At 37.2% G+C, this 20,009-nt stretch overlaps 1 protein-coding gene and 1 long non-coding RNA gene across 2 annotated transcripts; both read right to left on the reverse strand.

Annotated features, from left to right (window-relative positions):
- Window positions 1–1,809: 1,809 nt before the first annotated feature.
- On the reverse strand, window positions 1,810–18,141 carry LOC122657895. The gene is made up of 3 exons (XR_006332386.1): window positions 18,130–18,141; window positions 15,028–15,029; window positions 1,810–1,886 (listed from the first exon to the last, which is right to left on the reverse strand). It is a non-coding gene; the product is annotated as an uncharacterized LOC122657895 (long non-coding RNA).
- Window positions 8,575–10,423, reverse strand: LOC122657894 (MYB-like transcription factor EOBI). The gene is made up of 3 exons (XM_043852692.1): window positions 10,178–10,423; window positions 9,550–9,679; window positions 8,575–9,457 (listed from the first exon to the last, which is right to left on the reverse strand). The coding sequence occupies exons 1-3, from the start codon at window positions 10,332–10,334 to the stop codon at window positions 8,851–8,853; spliced, it is 894 nt and encodes a 297-aa protein (XP_043708627.1). The 5' UTR covers window positions 10,335–10,423; the 3' UTR covers window positions 8,575–8,850.
- Window positions 18,142–20,009: the final 1,868 nt, after the last annotated feature.

The following is a 20,009-nucleotide window of genomic DNA, read 5'->3' on the forward strand; positions in this document are numbered from 1 at the left end:
TTGTTTGAAGTATTTTTTTGGGTTGCTACAGTATATGCATTGTCACCAATTTCAGTGTCTTGGTTCACTAGTTTGGGATTTTATAATGTTCTGTATAATGACTAATGAGAATGAGACTGAGAGTTAATTAGGGAGACGAAAGAGAGTCAATTTTTTCTGGTTAGTATTTTCAAAGATTTTCATCCCTAGTTGGTAAGTTGTTTTCAGTCTGTGTAATTGTTAATTAACAGCTGCTTTACAAGAATAACATTGAGCAGACCAAACCCAGACAGGATGTTCTGGGATATTCAGATCCTCTACCGCTGAGCTGCCTGGCAGGACCCTACTGCCAAGACACAGCAAGGTGGTAAATGACTGCCTTACCCCCACTTGGGCAAGGTACTTGGGCAGGGGTAAGGCGGTCATTCCTCACCTTACTGTATCTTGGCAGTAGGGTCCCGCTGGGCAGCTCAGCAGTAGAGGATCCAAATTGGGGTGGGGTGGGGTGGGGTGGGGGGGGGGGGGACCCTTTAAGCATTAAAGCTTTTTGGCCCAACTAATTGTAAGGCTCTGGTCCAATGTATATTTGGGGCCTCAGGAAGACTAGCCCGCTGAAGTAACTCCAATTTGTTCCAGTAAGGCTTTGTGTCAATTCTCTTTCTCATTTGATTTGTACAGCGCCGCATACATAAACAGTGATTATTCCATGTTGAAGCACTTCAACAAATACCACTTTCACGGTTACTTTCAATAAGATCAAATTTTTTAGGATGAAGTATTTTGTTGCCACGAATGAACAGAGAATCTCTTCATCCACCATGATGTGATCCTTATGATTGGACTCTTGGGTTGGTGAGTTTCATCATTAACTCCCACCCTATTGTAGAGGTAGAAAACACATTTCTTCAATCAATCCAAAGGTCAGATGTTGTGGTTTTACGATGTTCTTTTTTATCACCCTTGGTGAAGAGAAACCCACTGCCCTCATTTCTTCAACATCTCCTCGTCTTGTAATCCAGTGTAAAATAAATATTACTTCTCCATAGGCTCAAAGTGCTATTGCTTTTCTTCCTGTCTATCATATAAGATGTCTCTTACTCCTGTGTATTTAACCATATTCTCTCTTCCTTGTAATTCAAGCTTTTTCGCTTGTGCACAATTAAACATGTTCTCCTTGTAAGTAGGACTTATCAATTCTAGTTTAAAATCTTTCCATTTTTACATAATTAATTATCATCACGTATAGGGCAATTGACCAACTATACAGCTATGTCTAAGTTTAAGATGAACCATTATATTGGATTTCACAGTTATAAGTGTATTACCTTATTTCCTTATGATCCAAGAGGGAATAATGAATCTTGATGCTGGCTTTTGAGTCTTTAGCTTAATTGATCCAGAGAACTGAGGGCTTTTTCTTATGTTGATAGATAATAACCCAAACAAATTAACCATAAAAAAGGGTAAATTATAGATCATCCCTTGGTTTTTGAAAAAACTCAAATCACCCCCTGGTTTAGACCCCAAAATGTCAAATTAGTCCCTGACGTTAGTTTTATGCTGTTAAATGATGATATCACCCAATTAAATAAATTTAAATCCCTAAACTACCCTTGACCAGTGTTGATTTATGTTTTTACCCTTGTAAATAAAAACCCCAAATTCTATCTTCTTCCTCACACCACTCTATTCCTCCCCTGCAACTCAGTCTCAAGCTGAACTTCACCGGAGAGAAGAAAGAGAGTAAATTTCTGAAGCGATTGCAGCAACTTCGAGTAAATTTCTGCCCTCGTCGGCATTGTTTCTAGGGCTTTGAAATCAGTCAATCAGATGGCCCATAGAACTTTCCCTCAAACACCGCCCCAGTGAAGTCATTAGGATCCAACTTCGTCTCTTTCTGGAAATCTCTGTACCGCCCCAGGTCTTTGTCTCTTGATTGTTTTTCGTGTAGTATCACTTCATGTTAGCTTTGATTGATTGTCTTCTCAATTTGTATTACTTTCAATACTCTGGTTTTTTTGAGTATTGGTTTAGTTGGTTTAACGTGCATTAATGAGTAATCTCCATTTGTGGTGGCAATTATCAAGCTCAATCCCCATCCATGCCTAATCTTGGGATCACATAGCTGTTTAAACCTAAAAATTTCATATTACATTATAATGTCCACTCGTTTAAACAGTAACTTGCACATGTAGCATGTTCCCATTAATGTAGATGCAGTTGCAATTTATGGACAATCGTGTATTAAAAAGAAAGGCGAAGAAGGGGATAGAGAACCTTCAATAATTTTGGGATGACCTATATGAATTAGTATGTTTAATACCATATGTTCCATAATTTATAGTTTCTGTAAGAAATTGGACATAAAAAAGCAAAAAATTGCAAGTTACTTAGGTTAAGAGAGTTTCATCACCTTAGACTCTGAAGACTCTTTTTTTTTTTGTTTTTTTTTGTTTTTTTTTTCTTTCGATAAAAGGTCAGCAAAGAATATATTAAGAAAAAAATGAAGAAGAGTACAACGTTAACATCTAGATAATAGTCTAAGCATTACTCAGACGGGATAGAGATACAGTAGCATAATTATATGTTTCTCACCTTTGGCATTGCCATCAACAAAAAACCTTATAAAAGTGCCAGTAAAATATAACAGTGCTCAAAGAACTGATAATAGTTGAAACCACTAAGCACAACCTCCTAAATTGAGCCTTGGTTACACAAACTAGTCTACAATTGTTTGATCATACTCGTCGTAATTTCAAAACTAAAATCTCAATGAACCCTCGTAATAGTTCATAAAATATAGGACTTTTTTTTCTACAAAAAATTCATATTTTTGTAGTATTGTGTATGATCAAACTCCTTTAATTAATCATAATACTAATCATCGGAGTTAGGTATTGAAAGAAGCCATTAAACATCCAAGTTAGGTATTGAAAGAAGCCTCCTCATACCACAACTATACCTCTGGTTCTTCCTCTAGCTACTTTCAATTGCTTTTAAGACTTGTTACAACAAAATGGCCAGACGATGTTGTCTAATTATGTCTTCCAAATAAGACCTAACACACCAACCTTATTTTCAATAACAAGAGAAACACCCACCACTTCCAAAGAAAAAAATTTGTTCATAGAAAAAAAAAAAAAAAAAAAAAAAAAAAGGGGGGGGGGGGGGGGGGGGGGGAGTACACAACGTTAGTGTGTTCTTCCTTCTCAGAGTCACTTTCCTCTTATTTTTCTCTTCTCTCTTATTCTTCATTAAATATATTATTTTATTGTTCACTATTGACTTGACGTGTAAGATACCAATATAAATAGTTAACATATAAATTCCTCTTTAAAAAAAAAATCAAGATTATAATTTGTGGAATCCCAAGTTGATAATTTACCAAATTTGTTACCGAGTAGGGTAGATATACTTAAACATTTAAAGCAATGCCGTAGAAATTGAGAGAAAAAAGAGAGTTATGCTCATGTGGAAGTTAGTATTTTAGTTCCGAAGTGGCATTATCTTCAGCTTCTTCAAGTATAACACCTCACGCAAGCAACAAAGACAATACAAAACAACAATAGAAACAAAATCAATTAGCCCAAAATGGGTTGGGAAGGGAAGCAAAGTAAAGTACTTTTTCATATCATTTTCTTTTATACCATATTTTCTAAGTCTGCTTGATATATATAGTTGGTCCAGGTATGACCACTTCAGTCTTTTTTTCTTTTATTTTCCTCATCTGTACTTGGTATGTGGTTGTCATACGAATCCCCATTAATTTGACCTCATATTTGTTATCTGTTTTGGGGAAAGCCTTCTGTGTTTGATAACTACATATTAGCAATAAATGGACACAATAGTTCTTAATAATGTGGGATTCAGATCCTCTACTACCGAATTGCCCGGTAGGACCGTGCTGTCCAGACACGGTGTTGCGTGCAATGACCGTCTTACCCCCACTCGGGCAAGGCGTTTGGGCAGGTATAAGGCGAACATTACGCACAACGCCGTGTCTAGGCAGCATAGTCCTGCTGGGTAGCTTAGCAGTAGAGGATCCAAATTGAATAATGTGTGTGCGTGTAAGAGAGAGAGAGACTTTCATTCGCTTTAAAAAGACATTCATAGAGTTTAGTTTTTCCTATCATAGGTGAAGAGATTCTCTCTTTATCTATGATGAGTTGATGTTATAGTTGAATTTTCGGAAGAGTGAATGCTGTCTTTAAGTCTGGCCATCTATTGTTGAAGGTTGGAAAAGACTCTTCTTTATTAGTCCAATCAGAGGATTAGATCTCGCGAATGAAGAGATACTCTTTTCACCATTGGTTATACAAGAAATTGGTTTCAATTTCTTATAAAATGTGCCTGATTCTATAAAGAAAAGTATATGGATATATTGATTTTGTTAGTTATTTTGGACCCAAAACAAGATTTAGGGATACAATCGCAAAAAACAAAAAATATATTTTGGGGGTTGTTTTAATGTTCTTAAATCTTAACAAAAAAAAATTAACATGGATGGTAAATTCATATCTATTTTTAGTTGAACCAAAAGAAAAATATATATTAAAGGAAGTACTCGTGGTTGTTAATTTGTACTTCCCTCTCATAGTCTCTCTCCTTTCTTCCCTCTCTTATCAGTAAATATGTAGGTCATTTTCTCAGTTAGATATACTATTTCACTCTTTACCATTGAGGACTTGACATGTAAGATGTCAATATTAGTAGCATTTCTCTAAAATAAAATCTGAATTTTAAAGTTTAAAAAATGACAAAAAAGAGCAAGAAAAATGAGAATGTACACTGTATTTTCCTACCACTCTCCTGTATGACCATGTGAGTTTCTTTATCCGATCACTGAGGGATGTGGCTCCAATGTACACTAAACGCCCTACCACGCCACAGAGGATCCTGGTCCATCATTGATACACTTCCCCTCCATTGCGCCCATTGGAATACACTTGACCAATTAAGATCCTATCTGGCCTTTTTAATGTTGGCTAGTCTTAAAAGTAAGGATGTAAATGAATAGCCGAAATCCGTTTTCGAATCTGTGTCCGTATCTGTTTAGCATTATCTAAATCCGTATAAAAGCTAAACGGATATCGATACGGCTAGGCTATAGCTATCTGAAAAGCTATATTTACATGTAAACAGATAAAATATCTGATCCGTATCCATTTAGCACTATTCGAATCCATCTAAAATCTAATCTGATGTGGATGCGGATAAAGCACTATTCGAATCGAATCGAATCCATTTATATCCCTACTTAAAAGTGCACCAAACATTCACACGTGTTGTGCCAGTATGGGCCCACTGGGTAGCTGAAATGTATCTAGGGTCCCATAAGCAATCACGTGGGAGCGTTAAAGACGACAGATCGTCAAGTTCATCACCATCATAATAGTACCCATATGTCATAGCGACATCGCAGAGACTACAACCCTAGACTGCCGAGTCTTCCGGCGGTTGCTCAGCTTCAGGCCATTCATTTAGGTTAGTGGAAGCCAGTTGCTTAAATTCCTTTTCTACTCTAATGATTTTGATTTCCATCTATAGTCTACGTGGCACCGGCCTTTTCTTACCTCTAACCATACGAAAGAATTATCGAGACTTTTTTTTTAAATTTTTTTGAGTTTTTCTTTCTTCCATTTTTGCGGCTCCAGTGCTTCTGTCGAGGGAGCCTAACTATTCTTAACTTTAATGCTGCACACGTGTAAGCTCCTAAACACCTCTTAAGTTAAGGACCACTTTAGAGGCTTAAGAAAAAGGGCACGCGTCCAACATGGATTCCGCCGCCATTACTCCCTGTTTTTCCACCACGTTTCCTCCGTCTCCCAATCTCCTGTGTGTGCTCGTGCGAGATTCCTGTTTCATTTTAAGTTTAAGGAAAGGTTTTTCTCTGGTGCCCGTATAGAAAATCTCTTATGTTACATCAATGACGTCATATTGACATCAGAAAATATAAAAATAAGAAAAAAAATTACATTTCATAATGTATCTAAATCTAAACTTTTTTTCAAAAATTCATATCAAACATAACCTTAGATCCATTTCATTTTTTCTGTTTTTTGGCATCCAAACATAGTCTAACCAATTATTTAATCTATCACATTTTGAGACTGGCCAATAAAGTGGTTTTTTACTTCGAAAACAAATCATTCGACATCTATACGTATAAATTGGTTCATCAAGAATACATAAGAAAAACACTTTGAATTGTCAAAGATGATCTCGGCTTCTATACAATTTCGGTTATTCAATCTTGACTTGGATCGAATTAAACCACTCAAAATCATACATTTTTTTCCAACAGGTCTAATAGCATATTCTCCTTTAGGATTCTAGAAAATTTCTTTCAATTTAGCAATTTCCATGTAATTTTCTTATAGTCATCTTATCCAAACAATTTGATGTCGGTGTCTTAACCAAACTTATAATAACTGAATAAGTACAGAAGTATCTGACCTACATCTTTGTATTCCACCTTCCACACTGGAGCATGTGTCTGTTCAAAGCACCAAGTCCTGTTTTGACCCAAATCATCTAGGCATACCTAACCATACTTGTACATTTTGCCCTACAGTCTGCCCTAAGTACTACCATTCTCACTTTTTTCTTATACTTTGGAGCCAATCTGTTGTCCTTTTTCCTGCTCTTTCTAGCTTATCATCATACCCAAAAGGGGTAGACTACTGGTTAACACACCAGATCAAGGCCCAATGGCCCCAGTAGATATAGATTCCACCACCTCTATATCTTTCATCTAGGGTTTTAAAAGGGCGGAGGTTTTCTGTGCAGCAGCGTAGGCTGCGCCTAGGCTGCGCCCAGTCACATGGCTGCTCATTCAGGGGGACAGGGTGGTCATTTCGCCCACCCTCATATGTCTGGGTGCAGTCTGAGTTGCTGTACAGAGAATATTTGGCCGTTTTAAAAAAAGAATCAGATCAGGTGAATTGGCAGATTCAAGCCACTTCAAATGGACCTCTCCATTCAGTTTTTTTTTAGGGTTCCATGACTTCCATCCAATCTTGACCAATTTCAGCAGCTTCTAGACTAATTCTAGACCGATCTCAGCTGGTTCCAATCTGTTCGACCTAGAACAAGTAAAGCTCAGAAAAACTTGGACCTGCAAGAGGGTGCATGGACATACATAGATGGCTGAATAGATATTAACTTGGAACCAACACGATTTCTATCTAGTTAATCTTCTAGCTCCAATAATAGTGCGGTTTAAAGATTGACTTTTTGATTTCGTGAGTAGCTTCGTCTCTGCATCCCAAGAGTGCATCAACATAGTAGGTGGGTATTTGATTCCATTTGAGTATGAAATTTGACATGCGATTAACGTTATAAGTGTATAACTTATTCAACGATCAATTTTCTAGAACCAATTTTCTACGTGGCTAAAAATATGTGGATCGTCCTAATAATCTTGTCAAGATGGATCATCCTCATGAATTTTATCTATTTTACTTTGTAAAATTTAAACGTAAAAGTTATCTAGATATTCAAAAAGGAAACATTCCTCGTCTCGATCTCTAGACTCCATTATGGTTTCACCAAATTCCCTCCAAAAGGCATCATCTAGGCCACAAGAGGATGCATGGACATACATGGATGATTGAAAAAATATAACATAGAACCAGCATGACTTCTATCCAACTAATGTTTAAACTCTGATATTAGTGCCGGTCCAAGATTGATCTCGTAAGTATCCTCATCTGTGTGCCCCAAGAACGCATGGATTCTGGGTGGGTATTTGATTCAATCTAAGTCTGAAATTGAACACGCAGCAAATGTCAAATTATAATGTGTATAACTTATTTAACGATCAATTGCTAAAACCAATTGTCTACGTGACTGTCCTGATAAGCTTATCAAGATAGATCATCCTCATGAACTTTTGCTATATTTCTTTTTAAAATAAATTTAAATTCACGAACGTAAACATTCCTCGGCGCTCTAGACTCCTTTAATTTTTCACCAAATTCCTTCCAAAGGCATCATCTAGGGCATTTGTAGTTCATACTCTTTTTTTTTTGGGGGGGGGGTGTAATATATGTACCTCAAATTTTTATTTTTTTTGGGTAGAGGTATTTGTACCTCATACTCAATACCTTGAAAAGCTATGCAAACAACCTTTTTTTTTTAAAAGGAAATTACAGTAAAGGCCTTAGCTGATTGTAGCTAGATCTTGGGACAAAATAATCAAATACCACCTTCACTAGAGGTAGTTTGGGTGTGGGTATTTTTCAGTATCTGTCCCACCATATTAGATATCCCATTGTTTATGCATTTGCATCTTCCAAGAAGAGGACAATTTTTGGTTTCCCTCATCTAATACCACCCCACCTTAGAAGCCAATTAGTGATTAGGTTCAACTTCAACAAATGAGATTGATTTGTACCAGTAATCACTGGCAACTCTGCTTTCTAATCTCTAGAACAAGTATATATATCTTTAATCTGGTTCAGACCCCATTGGTAATAATCTATGTTTCAGAAATATTTTATCATCAACTAGGAAAGCTATGTTTAAGTTAAAAGAGACATAAGTGAAAGAAGTGGAACCAATTATTATCCACAACTTACAAATTATTTTATTAAATCCAAAACCAAAGTTTCTAAATGCCCTCATTACAAAGACAAATGATCAAAAGAATGAGATTTGTATTTAAACTGAAGTACTTAGTACACATATTGCTTCCCTTACCCCCAACCAAAGTAATAATAAACACTTGAAAAATCCATAATTAAATGGTAATTAAACTGTTGTTCTTTCTCCTCTTTATAATTTTTAATCTATTTTCGTTCTGCTTCTCTTTCCTTCTTTCCTCTTTAACTTCTACAAACTAGATGATCCTCCTTGATTGATTAATGGCTACTCCTGTAAAAACCAAATGTCCTCAGCATTCCACAAATTCTCTGATACGTCCTCACCACCCAACCAGACGTTATTGTTGTTGTTGTTGTTGTTGTTGTTCTGCTCAAAAGCTTGGATATCCAATCCATGGTTAAAGTAAGCAATCGGGCTGGTTAAGCAATCTGGGTAGCTAACCTGAGTTGATCCCGATTGGAATCCATTGGTGTTGGTGGCTGTGAAACTGTAGTAATCGGTGGTCAGGTCTGAAACCGTAGAAATTTGGGTTCCCAATGAGTCTGATGAACCGCCGGTGCTGGAATTATCCGGCATGAAACTTGGGACGAAGCCCAAATTATGGTTGCTAGTAGTGGGCAGGACCGGGCCGCCGCCGGCGCCTGTGAGGTTGTTGTTGATGGTGAAGTTGGCCGAGGCAGAAGCTGAGATAGTGGCCGCTTGGATTCTCTCGACCAATCTTGGGATCCATAGATCACGCATGGTATCTTTGAATTGTTTGCTGTTCACGTCGCATTGGAGTTGCTTTGCGTGTTTTTGAACTCTTGTTCTCCAGTAATTCTTAATCTCGTTGTCTGTTCTTCCTGGCAAGTGTTGAGCGATCTTGGACCACCTACAAGATTAAAAACCATGAAAGTATGATAAGAACTAAAGGGAAATCAAAACGAATAGGAACAGAGGTGGAGATCAGATTGAGAGATATACCGATTACCCCAACGAGAATGAAGCTCGAGGATTAAAAGCTGTTCTTGAAGGGTTATGTTTCCACGTCGAACATCTGGTCGTAGGTAGTTCAACCATCTCAATCTGCAGCTTTTTCCTGTTCTTTTCAGACCTGTTTCGAACCCATTCTAGTTAGGATTTCTCAACTCAGGAAAGAAGAAGAAATTAACAAATAACAAGGAAATCCATGAATCACAGATATGGTGTTTTGGTAAAGTTCCCTGAGAACCCACTTGCACATATTTTATTATCTTGGTATACTCAAAAAGCTGCTTCTCTTAAGCTGCACAAGTAAATCTCTTTTCTTGTAGAAAAAAAAAAAAAGGGAAAACCGACTTAAGAACCTCCTGAAATCCCTCTTTGGAATTTCTGTTTCAAATTTACTCAGAGACGAAAGATTTCAATTCCAAATTAAAATTAAGGCCCCAACCCCCAAGAAAAGGATATGTTTGTTTATTCCCCTATTTGTTTTTTTGTGGGTTTTGGCTCAGAAATCTCTTCCGACAAACCCTGTTAGACTGTTCTGAAAACACAGTCAAGAAAGCAATCTATCTATATAAGAAGGAAAACCAGGTGAGAATCGAGACGTGAATTACTGTAACGTCGTTACCTGCGTGTCGAGCAAGGGAGTTCCAGCGACCTTCGCCATGGCTAGTAATGTAATTGATGAGTGTGAGGTCCTCTTGATCAGTCCATGGACCTCGCCTGAGGTCCATCTCTTCATCACTTTGAGTTGCAGAGCTGCAAGATCTCCCATTAACGTCCATTTCCCGTAAGTGGAGAGTTTGATTGAATGACAGAACACGGAATTAGATTGGAGAAGAGATATTATTATGGGGGTGGAGAGAGAGAGAGATAGAGAGAGAGAGAGAGAGAAAGAGAGAGACTTTGAGGGATTGATGGGATTTAACTTGGAAGATAGAGAAGTTCAGGTCTTTTATAGATAGAAGGAATGAGATTGGAAATGTTAAAAAATGGTTAACATGTGAGAAAACACGCAGCAAACAGGGACTAGTTTTAAACCATAAGAACATCACTAACACTTTTGATTATTATTACTAATGGTAAGTTTCAGGGATTTGACGTTTGACTCTTTGACTTTACACATCATACCCTTTAAAAAAAAAAATTTATTTCCCATTTTTTTTTTCGAGAAGTATAATAACCTGATGTTGAAACCATGGTCTCGACCTGGCCTATGATTTTTATGTTTTGAATAGATTTTTATGAAATAGTCAACAAATAGATTTTTGTTAAAAAATAAAAAATGTTTGATTGCATCCTCAATAATAAGAAAATCATTTTTTAGTTCAAAAGAATAAATTCTCTATATTTCTTGAGGTATTTCTTGAGGAGAGGGTCATGGTGGTGATGGGGACGACGAATGGGGTGGCAGTGGAGGTAGTGGCAGGGACAATAGTAAAGTCAGTGGTGAGATATTCAAGAGAAGAAGTGCAGGGTTTTATTTTTAACATAAAATTATTGTTTTAGCAATCAAATTAACCATTTATTCCTCTCTTTTCTTGGTTTTTATGCAAACCATGTGCTTAAAAAGTAAGAATGAATGAAATTTCAATTTTTGCACAAAAAATTAAATAAAATAAATTTTCAATTTTGAAATCGAATGAGTTTCTCATCTATTTCAAAGATTTTAATTCTATTTAACTGAAATAAAGTGTAAAAATCAAACTAAACAATTTTTGGAAAAGAAATCATCCCGTGAAATTGAAATAAAAAACATATCAAATCGAATTTGGATCCTTTCCGACTATCCATCCAACGGCTGAGAGGATTTGGACCAACATCTGCCAACACCTGAGAATACGTGTCCAAATCCTCTCCACCATAAGATGGGTGATTGAAGAAGAGTTGGAGAAGATCTTTTTCCTACCAAATCAAGGAAAATGGGATAAAATGATTCAGATAGGAATTGCTCTTAGAAAACCTAGAAATCGATCACTCAGATTTAAAATACAATGTTTCGATAAGAAAAAAACCTAGAATCGATTGAATCGAAACAATCAAAATCGGGATGGATCATAACCGATTATGATATGAATTGATCAATTCCACTGATCCGATTTCAATTTTTGAAATAATTTTAACATCAACCGGCTAATTCTAGGATTTTCCGATCTGATGGGACAGATTAGGATTCGAATTACCTCTCTACACCTGTAAAGATGGATGTAAGACAGATGTCGAAGGGGGTGACAGACTGACAGGAGTCACACGACAAGGTATTGGCACTGCAAACAGAAGCTATAGGCAAGTCTTTACGTCACATGCATATTGGGCCTTGGCCCATCACTGGGTGGGGCCCTCTTAAAGAACAAAAGAAGAATCAGGATTAAACTGTATCACCAAATCTGAATCTGCCCGGCTTTCATGTAAATGCTGTACATTATTAGATGCTTCCCTGGATTTTCATCATTCAAAACTTGAAAAAGGATCAAATAGGGTTTCAAACGGTTGGTTCGATCCAGTTTTCATCAGTTTAATCCGTTTTTATATATACGTACAATATTAAATTGAAGCCAACTCGGAAAGGTGTTGTTCAGTTTCGGTTTGGTTCAAATTTTTTTTAATGGACTCTTATTGGTTCACTATCGGTTTGTTATTGATTCATTTTTTGTTCTCATTTATAAAAAAAAAATGATTATCTATCTGATCAATTTTATGCTAGTTCCTAAAATACCCAAAACTGAACCTGACATATAAAATATTCGGTCTCGTTCGATTTGATTATATTTTTTCCAATCAATCGAGTCAGTTCGAGCTGACTTTCGACATTCCTAGGAGCAAAGATATGTCTTATTGAAGTTGTATCCATGATTCTTCTATAGAAGTTGTAGGATTTGCCCATTGTGACGCAATATTTTAGAAATTTGTATCCGAACTGGGATTGACGTATGGGGATTTAGATCCGTTGATCCAATCTTTTTTGATTCATCCAAAGGTTATGTTTGGAACATAAGAAATGGATAGAAATGGATAGAAAAGAAAAGAAAAATCTAAAAAGATCCCCCTAAAAAAATGAATTTCTATGTCTTCTTCTTCTTTTGTTTTTTAAGTTTTCTTTTTCTTTTTTTTTTTTCCTTTCCTTGCATTCTAAAAATAGCCTATAATAAAATAGGTAATATAGTAAGAATAAAGTTTGGGATTGATTGAAATTGATAGTCGATCAGCCATTGGAGATCATTGGCTGATCTGTGTTCTTAATACTTAAAATCATGTGGTTGTGGAGATTATGATGTACAATGAGTATGTAAGACAAAATAGCTTACATAATCACCACATAATATTCCAATACAAACTGTTATGTCACACATTAAAAGCAAAGGCAGTGTTTTACCCACGCTACAAGGTCTACTTAAAATAAGAGATAATGTTTTCCATATCCACTTTAACTAGAAGCTTTTTCCATGATACTTTGAACTTTTCATCTATATGGATTAATCACTTCACAAGTCTATAAATGGATAGGTTTTAGATCCATTGGTTGATTATATGTATAAAAATTGGTTTGATTTATCATATTTGGATTTTATTTTTTCTTGATTTTTCAGTGGTTATTATTGAGTTTATATTTTAGACTTTTCAAATTTCTTTTAGGCTAATGTAACCATCACTCAGACAATCAACTTGATCCAAATTCAGTTATTGGAACTCGGAGTTAACTGAAATCGCTATCCGTCTATTACAAGTCAAATTGATCGATCCTACCAATTTCGATTCGATCCTAACAAGCTGTTTACATCACTCAAATTTGATGAACATGTTATTCACATCATCATCATCAAATAATATAGTGACATATGATTGAGAGTTAAGATTGGCAAACAACCTCTCCAAGGTAAGGCTGTCTACATTATAACCGTTTCCAGGCATTGTAATGATGGAAATCTTGTGCACTGGGTACACCCTCTTTTACGATTGAGAGTTAAGATAAGGCTACAAAATGTGGCTGGTGCCTATCTAGAGATCCAAAAATTCCATCTAGTGATCGAGCTTCCAAGTTATCAATCCATGTGGTTGTAAAGTGGAAGGAATATTGGGGGAATTGGTAGGAGCATCCCTTGATGCATAGCATCCTATCCACTAGAACAAGTCTTTCTTATTGGTTAATTGTTATTAAGGAAAAGTGTCTTTGAGCTGCTGGTCTGGGTTGCGTCTCTCCTTTCTTCTCCCTATTCCTTATTGATGAACCTTTCAAGTGGCCGTGGTTGAGATCCGGCTCCTCTCTAGGGACTGCCCAGTGAGCATCCAACGACAGAGCATGCTTATGCCCATGTCAGGATGCATGCATGCACACATCTCGAAGCGCACTTAACCCACCCAACCGTCAGATGTCTCCATGGGCGCTCAGCCTCCCTAAAGAGGAGCCTAATCCCCCTTGGTTGGTATGTTCCCTATGCCGCTTGCTCAGAATACCCTCTCCTTTGTTACTAAATCGGGATTGGTGAGTTCATTAGGTTTCTATGAGAAAAATAAGTATACACATATGCTAATGTAAAAGCGTTTATATATAAGGAAAATGTTCTCAGTGTCGCAGTGCAGGCTACGCCCAGACACATGGGCTTGCCACTCAAGGGGGCAAGGTGGTCATTGCATCCACCCCCATGTGCCTAGCAAAGAACAGCGCCCCATAATTTATATAATTTGTATCCATTCGAAATATCCATTCAGTCTCCCTTTCATTTCCCCTTGGAAGGGCTATGTTTGTGTCTGTCAGTTTTGTCTTTCATATCTTTCTTTTGTTAACAACTAAGGAAGATATGAATATGCTTTAGCCTCTTATGGTACGTATCTACTTTTTGCTTTTTAGCTTAATCTTCTAGTCATTCATAATTAGCACAAAATGGCTTTTCTTTTATTTAGCTTTTTTAATAAATTATGATATGTGGGACCCACATTTAAGACATCCAAACCTATTATAAAAGTACAAAAACTAGACTTAGAGCTTAGACTTAATTAGTTGGAGCTGATGAGTAGATAAGTACATGGAGGGATGTTGGGTTCAACACTTCAACTTTCAGCAGTTCAGTAGCACTTACTTTGTGTTGTTTTTTTACCGAAAAAAAAAAACAACTTCAAACGCCAAAATATCAATCCTTGTTGCCATGGTTGGTTATTTTAAAAAAAATAAGAAAGAGCTTCTCTAATTGAAGCATTAGACCCATCATTATTAACATTAATGATTCTTTTTTTACATAAATGGGATGGATCGAGATCCTCTCCAGTGCATTTGTGCGTCAGATGATGTCCAGCGAATATCGTGAGGTTGGGGGGTTTTGATCCACACCACCGCACATATCCCGATGTAATGGCATGTGGATCGAGGCCTCCCCAGTCGGATGATGTGTGTTGGACATCGTCCCGCGCGAAATAGGATCTCAATCCATATGGGATGGGCAACTCATTGATCTTGATCACTAAATATTAATTACTTATGGGCACCACTAATTGGATTGGAACATCTCCCCAAGAATTCATGACTTAAGCTGAAACTAGAACATGGCCCCACCATTTGGATAATTCTAGATTTTCGATCGATGGATTGGTGAATCACGAGTATCATGTGAGATGCTTGGAGCATTAGTATAAATGTTCGTACTTCGCTCTATTAAAATGTTTATTCTCCATTGGAATCCTTCAAAGAGATCAATTGTACTTAAAGAATGAATATTAAAAGCAAATCAGCGGAAGAATAATAGGTATTTTGCTTTAAGTTTCCCACGATGTGAGAGTATATAAGATTCTTTATTAGTTTTCTCTATTGCTCTGTTCATGTGGGTCCTATATAAAAGATACCATTCTTTGCACTACCATTGATGTAGCATAGAGATTCCTCCCGTAAAGAAACCTCTACCCTATATTCTATTCTTTATATTTTATTAAGCTTCCCGAAGAGACAAAAGGATTAGTACATAAAGATCCATACATTACTTAATACATCATTTAATTTAGGGTAATAGCTTTGTATAGAATAGCTTATAACATTTAATTTTGGGTTCCTTCTCCTTTTGGTTATAATAATATATAGATTAATAATTTCCACCAAAAAAATATATAAATTAATAATATGGAAACAGAGGATGGGGGGTTGAAGGGGCATTCTAGATGGATTGTAAAAGTGGATTCCCTCTACTCCCTCAAAGCAGACTGGAAGTGAAAAAGCAGAACAGAGACCAGTCTCTTTTTCTCCTTCATGAGAACTCTTATTAATTAAAAACACGTGCCCTATTCTCATTGTCTTTTCTTCGGTGCTGATGTGGGCATGGTTTTAGTGCACGGTATTGAAATGGATATCGATAATATGTAAAATTAATACGATTTGATATCATATAGATCTAGATCGGTTGTATCAGATAAAATTACCCTTGTAATTTCTTAAAAAATGAATTTTTTATCAATAAAATATTGATGACTAGTAAAACTGATACGTATCACCCGATACGTTATTGATACTTAGAACCATGGGTGTTGGTAGGGTTGCTGGTTTCCCCTCTTTCTCTCTTTCTCTTTTTGTTGCGTACTAGCCTAGACTAGGCTTACGCATAGGCTATTGGGGTAGGTTGTATTAACAATCTAATACGTCAATAACTCACTCATCTTTCTTTCTTTTTGAAAAATAAGACTTCATACCCGTATGAATGGATCGCAAGAGTTACGGCTTATAAGGAGAGAGAGAGAATCAATTCTCCACGACAGCGACCGGAACTTGTGCTTCTCTCTCTTTTTTTCTTTGGGAGAAGAGAAGAGAAGGGAAGGGAAGGAAAGGGAAGACGGGGTTGGGGGTAATAAGTCAAAAGCAAACCGGATTTTAAGGATCGAAAGGCGTCTGAGGTTTCCATCGACGGTGTTGATATCTGTGCACAAACAACTACAACAAGAGTTTCCTTCATTCTCTGAATCTCTCTCTTTTTCGTTATTAAATATCTGATAGTAACTAGTATACTATAATAATATAAAAATAGATTATAACTATTTTTTTTGCTCCACTCTTTCTCTCTATCTATCTATCTATCAACTCCTGAAGCGTCTTTGACCCAAACTAAATCTGTTTCACTTTTTCTACTCTCTCTCAATTCTATTCTTTGACACCTTCATCATCGATCTAACCTAAGCTTCATCTGGAGATCGATCAATCAATCAAGAAACCCCTAAAAAGTATATACGGCACCACCATATGGGTGGCACTAATAGATGTTTAATGTAGTATGTGACAGCCGCCAAGGGAAAGAAAAGCTAAAAGAAAGTGACGAGCACAGATGTCGCATCCCTTAGGCGCACGCGTCTCTTTGGGTTTCTAAATTAAAAAAAAATATTTGTTGAAGAAGAGATCGAGTCTGTGAGTGACTGTGTTTGTTTTTGTTGCTGGAACCCATGCGTGTCTCTCTGCTGGAATTGTCCATGTCCAGTGTTCGATACCATCGATTACACGAATTGGTTAGAGAAAATAATTTAGTTTAGAAGGTGTGTAGTGTAACCAGTAGGCAAGTTTCATGATAAGCTTAGTTTTTTAATGATTTTAGATCCTTTCATGGACAGGGTTTTGGCTGCTTGAACCCCATGGGAGGGTATGTATGGGACCCTTCAGCACCCAAAAGAGGGGGACGAAGAACTCTAATTAACTTTCTCTCTCTCTCTCTCTCTCTGCTTTCTAGCTTCCACCGTCTTCGTACGAATTGAGCCAAGCCCCAAGCCAATCAATTTTTATCTTTCTTAGAAGACAGCAGAATTCACCACACTTTGGTGTAGTGTTGTTGGTGGTGGTAAGTACTAATGGTAGTGGTGGGGGTGAATGACTGTGTTAATCAAGAAGATACGGGTAGGTACGTGTCTGTGGAATGACGTGGCATAGATTGGCTGTTCAACTGAAGTCAGTCTTGAATCCTGATAGGGACCATTTGGGTTGTGAGTTTTCAGTTTTGTGAGATGTGACTAGGAGAAGATATATGCATGTTTGGTAATTGATGATAGGGATAGGTTTATTACTCTGAGCAAGCTGTAGCATAGGAGATAAAATGGTATGGTATATAGGAGGTTAATGATGTCATTTCATATGAGGAGGAGGGAGATTAATACATGGGTGTTATCATACTCTGTTTTGGCGGTTTAGATAAACTTTTGCGTGATGATAATATGATTAGGGAGAGGGATACATACGTTGTTCGTTTAGATTCACATCTTACACTCCAAATCAATAGTAGGTAGTGGAACAATATATTTACCTGAGGAGAGAGAAAGACGACCTACAAATGACAATGTATATTTGCTTTTCGCATACGAAAATTATAGAAACGAAGACTTAAAACGATGCAGGAAACGAATGGAAATTGCAGACTAACAATAATCACACAATGCAACACAACCATTTACGTGGTTCAGTAAAATTGCCTACGCCTACGGTGAGATGGGATCTGCTTCACTATCAATCGCTCGTCCTCACGCCTCTTGCATGTTATAAAGAATCACCTTAGCAACAAAGTTACAAAGAGACATTTTATAGGTACAGTTTACCGGGTCTCGAGGCTTTTGGCCCTAAGGCTTCTTAACAGCCGTTCAGAATCAACCCACAAACCCAAGCAACAAAATATATATACGACATTGTATCGTCCTTTTGGGTAGGCTTGGGAAACAGTGTTTCATGAATCATGATCGAAAAAAATTGTTATGGAAGAGAGTTTTCTAAGCAAACAACATAGAGATCACACCAATGAAGAATGGAAGAGAGGATGATCTCCAATTCATTCATTGGGGGAGCGTTCACTGTGAGGGAGCCTAGGGACCACGCGCGCATTGACATATCAGGGGGATTAGATTTCCGCCTTTCATAGGGCCGGGGCGCCGGAGCGATCATTTCAACTCCCCTCCCAATATGTCTAGGTGTGGCCCCTGTGTCTTCCTCAAAGAACTTTTTTCCTCATTTATTAAACATGGAAGAGAAGATGATCTTCAATTCTCAATTTTCCATCTAGGGTTATCAAGCTTCATGAAAGTCTTCGTAAGGAAGAAAGTGGAAGGGAGAGACAATCCTTAACAGTAAAACATGTGAAGCTACTTTTCCTCCTTGTAAACCAATCACCATTAATGGTTGCTATCAAGGATCCGTATAACACCTATCCACCCCTTCCTAACTCTTAGTTAACACTTAGCTTCCCTAGCTTGAACCCTTGAGATCAAGATCTAAATCTAGAATTCTAGACTCAACTCTCACCCTCTCTTCATCTATATATATCACCCAACAGTGTATTCCACCAACACCTCATTACCATCATCTTCGTCCAATGTATGAGGAAAAGGAGTACTCGATATGATCTTGGGGTGCAATTGCAAAACTCTTATGATTTATACAATTAAGTAGTGATGAACCCTATTGATGAAAAGCCATATTGATGGTGAGATAACATCTCTTAAAAAAATGATTAACAATGACTAACGATAACTCATGGCTACGTCAATGTGGAAGAGGAGCAGGAGAAATTATGATAATGGAAGTCTATCAACAGTAGACATGAAAACAAACGATCAGGACAAGTGAGAAGAAAGAAGACATTTAAAGGAATTACTAGTCCAGGTACAATGCCATCCACATATAGTGATCTTAAAGTTATGATATAGATATACAAGTCTACCTTGCCGAGAGTCACCAAACCTTCTCCTTCTTCAACCTCTCTCTCTCTTTCTTTTGGACCATTGAAGAAATAACGTGAGGAAATACGAAACCCTAAACGGGTATTTCTCCGTAAACATAGTCAGTTTGGCCGAACCACGTATATCTTTTGTGTTGTATATTTATTATTTTTATTGCATATTTTTGAAGTATGTGTGTTGCAGAGTAGTGGTGCATTGTCCGATAGACTCGGTCACACAATGATTACGAGATGAACATGCATGTATGATTGGTAAATTCGGGATTGTCATAGCCAATCTTGTTTGTGCAATCTTTATAGGGCTTGAAACAAATTTTTTTCAAGCACTGATTCACCGGATCTTTATCCCTTCCAGTTCCTTGCCCAGGCCAGTTCCCTAGTGCCCTTAACAAGGGGACACAATGATCACCCTATCCTTGCCCAAACACTCTGCCCACCCCTCTGATTAGAGACACTGGAAAACTGAACCAAGCATGCACGGAACTGGAGGAGATAATTTTCCCTGATTCACCCCCTCTCGGTGCTTGGATCATGAGCCTCTCTCTCACCATTAACTCTTCATCTTCATCTCCCAACCTCTCCATGGTGAAAGTCATCTTCAAGTTTTACAGTGTCAACTTTTTGAGAACTGGGTATTGGTGAAATGTGTCAAATTAGAGTGATGTGATGTGTGAGTCACAGTCCTCCTCTTCTCTATCTATCTATCTTGTCAAAGAAGAAAACCCATAAATAAATATAACTCTATTTCTTATCTTACACAGTTACATTTGCACAGTTGCACTT

This window comes from Telopea speciosissima, chromosome 4, assembly GCF_018873765.1.
Source record: "Telopea speciosissima isolate NSW1024214 ecotype Mountain lineage chromosome 4, Tspe_v1, whole genome shotgun sequence".
Classification (NCBI taxonomy): Eukaryota; Viridiplantae; Streptophyta; class Magnoliopsida; order Proteales; family Proteaceae; genus Telopea; species Telopea speciosissima.